The sequence below is a fragment of the Tribolium madens genome, unplaced genomic scaffold (genome assembly GCF_015345945.1).
Source record: "Tribolium madens isolate multiple individuals breed KSU strain unplaced genomic scaffold, Tmad_KSU_1.1 Scaffold_71;HRSCAF=194;Tcas5.2_LG6, whole genome shotgun sequence".
NCBI lineage: Eukaryota > Metazoa > Arthropoda > Insecta > Coleoptera > Tenebrionidae > Tribolium > Tribolium madens.
Window position 1 is genome coordinate 7,306,178 of NW_025401041.1, and position 5,719 is coordinate 7,311,896.

At 31.8% G+C, this 5,719-nt stretch overlaps 1 protein-coding gene across 1 annotated transcript in view; it reads right to left on the reverse strand.

Moving 5' to 3' along the window:
- LOC123008744 (growth/differentiation factor 8-like) overlaps positions 1-4,059 on the reverse strand; it is a 14,198-nt gene extending 10,139 nt beyond the window's left edge. Inside the window, exon 1 of the mRNA XM_044404739.1 lies at positions 3,260-4,059. Within this exon, the coding sequence (XP_044260674.1) occupies positions 3,260-3,698 (439 nt within the window). The 5' untranslated portion in view covers positions 3,699-4,059. The remainder of the gene's footprint in view (positions 1-3,259) is intronic.
- Between the last annotated feature and the right edge of the window lie 1,660 nt (positions 4,060-5,719).

Here is a 5,719-nt window from a genome sequence, read left to right on the forward strand (position 1 = left end):
AAAATCGAAGACTCATTCTGTATTTTGACATTTGGACACCACTGATTTGAAAAGGCGGAACTTACTTGATACTATTTATTTGTAAACAAATATATGATAATGCCATTTTTCTTTCAAATATTTTAATCATTATTATTTTTAGAAACTTAAACACACCAAAATGGAAAAAAATGTAAAAGTTGTATTTATTTCTCAATTTTAAGACTTGCTACTGTCAACGGTAAGGTTAATGACGTTTCAGGGATGTACAAGACCCCTAGAATTGGACATTAATTTTGTTAGCGATTTTACGTACACATAGTCATTTAAGAGATATTTAATWATTTTGAAACACCTGAAAATCAAATTGTGTGATTCCCTGAAAGTCCTGAAAATAAAATTAAATGTAATTATGAAGGAGAATAATAAAAAAATAAAAAACAAAAATTATAGTTTTCGTTAAAACATTTTCAAAATAAAACCTTTGAAGTTAATTTTATCTCAGGTGATGGTATTAGGTTTGTTCTACAGGGCTGTCCCTGTAACAACAATGAAAAATTAAAAAAAAATATTATACGCCACTGGGCGTTTTTGATTTTTTTAGTAAAAAAAAATGTTTGTTGGTGTTGGGACACCTGTATGCTTCAAAAGTCGAAGACTTACTCTGTATTTTGACATTTGAACAAATTTATTTGAGTGTCACAGTGACGTCAATGTCAAATGTGACACATGTCAAATATTTTTCTTTTTTTACACTATTTTTGTAGACAAAAATATAAATAGTGAGTTATTTTAAGCTTGAGTATCTCATTATGGAGTAGATAACCCAATATTTACATTTTTTTCGTCAAAATTGAATGATTCGTGATTTTTGGTCCATCGAACTTTGACAAAAATCGGTCGAAAATATCGAGTCCGCCCCTGTTCTATTTACCCACGTCATCGTTTGCAGATATGTCAAAATGACGGAGGAGTTATTTTATCAATGTCATAAAAAATTGGCGATACGATGACACGTGTTTGTGTAAATGAACCATTTTTCAGGAGTTTTCAGCACTGATTCATGTGTCTAAAAATCGTCCCGTCTCATGACAAAACATGGACACCTTAGGTCACCACAGATTGGAAGGTCATACATAGCAATTGCGTAAGGCTATATTAAATTGAAACAGACAAAACCCAGACGACAATATTCATCATAGTTGGCCAGGCGCTAAAACAATCGAAAAAAAAGTCTGAAAGTCGGTCGCCGACTTGATTTGATCACGAATTTTCGGTAATCGCGTAATTGCCGAAAAATCCTTGACACAGAAAGAGATTGTGACGATTTATCAAATGAATTTTTTTTTATTAAATATTTTTAAATTATTGCCATGTTAACACCATGAAAACGATAATGGATTAGGATAGTCGGTTGCATCCGCATGAACATAACTCGAATTTACATTTTATTGCCGACATAAATTTCGCCTGGAATCTTAAAAAAAACTCATTAAGATGCAAAAAATGACGATAAATTTTGACAATAGATTGTCAGAAAACCGGACGATTGTCACATAATTGATTGGAACTTATCGTTAATTAATTCTCTTATCAGTCGAGGATGTGTTATTATTTTAAAAATAAACTGTTTTAAATTATTCTCAATCGAGATGGTCATCTGATCGAAGCAGGCCTTGATAACGGACATGTGCATGGCGAAATCAATGCACTGGCTTTTTGATGACTAGAACAATTACTTTCAGTACATCCCTCGTATATTGAAATTTCTTAATTAAGATTAACAAAAATGGAAAAAGTCGTTAAATTTCGTAAATTTTACAGTCACCTGATTCTTTCTATACGAGGGCCATTTCAAAACTAATGTGAATTCTGAAAAAATCTTAAATTTTAATAATTAAATTTTCTAAAGTTTGAACTAATAAAGGTCTTTTTTAATTTTTTTAAGCTTTTGTTGTTTTTTACCGGTGTACACCCTGTATATCTAATTAAGATATGACGACGGTAATGTTGTTACTCGTAAACTGGCCATTTTTTTCAGAATTGTTGAGACAGATGCAAAAAGAGGGAAATTTAAAATCAATCAAAATTAAATTTTTTTAAGTTCTACTTAGTATACCTTCTACAGGGTGAATATAAAGTATGGAACCAACCGTTTTTTTTTAATCATTTGTCTTCAGAAAATAATAATTAATATAAATTAACGTAATATAAAAAAATGAGATCGTATTTTGAGAACAAAATCTTGTCTTGTTTTTGAGTTATGCGATTTTTTAGTCAAAATTGCAATTTATGAAAAAAAAAAAATTTTGGAAAAATTAAATATGAAGTAAGTAGTTGTAATCCTTAGATCATAACCTTTATGAGAAAAATAATTTTATAGTGGGTTGCTATTTAAAAAATAAATTTTTTTGTAGAACTCAAAAACAAAAGGAAATTTCGAAAAATTTTATTCTTGATAAAACATCATATCTTTAAAGTACTTTATCGTTCATCAATTAGTTTTCCAAAAAATCAATAGTTTAAGCAAAAAACGTTTGGTTTCATACTTTTTATTCACCAGATGGATCAAGTCCTGATCTTAATTTTTTTTCTTCTGATTTAAGTAAAAACGATGGTAATATTAAATATATCTTAGCAGACCTGATTTTGGCTTGATTTTTCAAAAATTTAAAAAGTTGTAACAGTTTTGGAAATATGGGAAAAATAAGAAATTAACATTTTTGCTTTTTTATCATTGTTTTTTGTAATTAAAAAGTAAAACATTTTAATTCATTAATTACTTACTTCTGAAAAAAATTAATTGTAATGTGGCCAAAAGGAAGAGAAAAACGGTTTTTATAATTTTTGACACCAAAAGCTTTAGTTTAAAAAACAACATTTCTTTAAAGTTTCAAACTAAACATGAGTAATATTAAACATAAATAAAAATAGATTAGTTAATGAATCATTAATTCCGTAAAAATTCCTAAAACAAAGTAGGTAACGAGACAATAACAGCAAACGAAGCATTTTCTCCGGAAAAACACAATCCAATTATATTTTTAACCTAAAAAACGAATACAAAGGAATTAACAATTCGAAAAATTTGGGCCCATAGCACTTGCAGAATCCTATCATTGTTTAAATGAAAAAAGCAAACAAGTTTCTAATAAAAATTAATGCCAAGTAAGAATAAATAAACGATAAGAAAATGTACACAATAGCAAATTTCCCTCTCGAAAAATGATCTTAAAAACGATACATCCTGTAATGGTATCTTAGTGCAAAAAAAACTTACATGGTTGGGCGAAAGTGAGCACTTCTTGCGTTTTGACATGGTAGTCGTCCTCCTCCTCGGTGAAGGAGTATCCCGTTTTGAAGTGCGGTTCGTCGCTCTGCATGCCGGCCATCTCCAGGTCGACTTTGGCCAGGAAATGCGGCGGCACCGGGGGCAGAACCCTGCCGGTGACGTTGGGGGCGGTTTGGAAGCCCATCCTCCTCAACACCTCCCCCTTGATCACCTCCAGGTTGCGGTTCTTGATCTCCTCGCGCATTTTACACGAGCCGCAGCCCGAGGCCTGGGTGGACACCTCGTCGAAGGTGGCGTCCGTAAAGCGTCTTTTTACAATACTGTTGGAGCGGTTACGGAGCGCTTTATCACTAAACGTCGCCGTTATCAGAGTCAGAAGCACGAAAGTCCGCGACAAGTCTTGGGGGAGGAAAAGCCGGCTTACCATTTTGAGGGTTTTTCTAAAATAATCAGTCGGGGGTATCACAAAGTTTGACGGCGGTGGATCACAATGCTTCCACTTTTTATCACATTTTTGGATTTTTTCACACTAGGCGACTATTGCCCATAATACTTCGGGTTGAAATCACATCGAATTTCGAAAATTTTAATCACAATTTTGATCACAATCGAATTTTTTTTACATTGGGGGGAAAATTATTCTAGTTGGTATCACATTCGCACGCGTGTCGGCTTCAGAAGAGATCTATCAGTGTAATAAATAAACCGAGTTGGTTTGAGTTAAAGACCAACACTGAGCTTAATATAATGCGAGACTATATCTTATACGTGTGTAGTGCGTGTGTGAAGCGCCACCGCGTCGATCAAAAACGCTCTCCTTCACGATCTCTCCTCCGGCCGCCATCACCCCCACCACACTCACCAAACAACACTCAAAAAACCCTAAAATCGCTGCAAAAACCGCAGGTAATTCCCCGAAAAGTGCGTCAAACCAACATTTTCAAGGTTAGAGTGCAACTACCCCAACATCCGGCTCGGACACTTACATAACCAGAGCATTTTGAGCCAACTCCTGACCTGCCTCAACATTTCGGTAAAACCAGAATTGTGAAATTTTTCCCCAAAAAACTTGTTTATTTACGTGGCGACTTTTTGTCGACTTAGCCTTGAACTGATTTTGTTGATTTAAAATTTTCGAAAATGCGGTTTTGCTTCCCCTCCTGAGCCATTGTGTGCCGGACTGCCCACGCTTTGATCGACATGGTGCGGCTTTAAAATTGCAAGTAGTGGGTCTTCTAATTGAACTATTGTTGGAGAAATGAATTTTTGGGTGATTTATGAAGAATTTCTGAAAGGAATTTAATAATTCATGATTTTTATAAATTTATTAGAAATTTTTTAGTTATTTAGTCATCAGGATGCGCAAAAATGTGAAAATTACATAAAATGACATTTTGGGTCTCGTGGAAATGCTAATGGAAGTGGGTGCGTGCATGGGGGGGCAAGGTTTACTATTCAAATTAATTAAAAAAAATAGTTAGATACAATCTAGTAGTCATTTTAAAATCTTCCTTGTCTTAGTGCCAATTCTGAATAATTAAATGTGCTAATTAATCTAAAAATATTTTTTAATTGTTCCTTGAACTCAAAATAATTCTCAGAAATTTTGGAAAATTATTCAAAAATTCACATTTGGCACTAATTTCGAAATTCGTCCAATGTGAAGGCCACGATTCGTTTTGATTAATTGTAAGTACTTTCACTACCAACTTTCTAAAAATTTGAGTTGCTCAATTTATTAAGACCGAAAATAAAAAACTTGGAATTACCAAAAAATTAATAAAATTGGGAGTGTCTAGATTACAGTCACAAAGGTGAAAGATAATATAATTAATATAATTACTTCAAAAAATGTTTTTATGAAATAAGAATTATTTGGAATTAATTCTTGACTTTAGTTTGGATCAGAAATAAGTTAGTAAAAAAAATTTAATTTTCTATTTTTTAACAAAAAATTTTCAACCTGCTTATTCGATGTTACGTGGAAAATAAAGACTTGACTCAATTGAAAATAGAGAATAGATAATAAAAATAGAGAATAAAAAATAGAGAATAGATAATAAAAAAATAAAAAAATTGAGAATAAGAGAATAGAAGAATGAATTATGAAAAAAAAAGGAATAAAGAAAAAGCAATTATACAGGTTGCGCTAGAACTAGCGCCCCAAAAAAATGCCATCTAAGGTAACATTTAAATATTTAAAAATTCTATCTAGGTATAAAATTTTCGAAGTTGAGAGTTTAAGTTTTGCACGTTGACTATTTATTTCTGTTGGAAAAATAATTTTCTACGTTTTTTTTGCAACAGGCTGTTAGAATTATTTGAAATTAATTCTTGATTTTAGTTTAGATCAGAAATTAGTTAATAAAAAAAATATAAAAAATATAATTTTCTATTTTTTAACAAAAAATTTTCAACCTGCTTATATTATTCGATGTTACGTGAAAA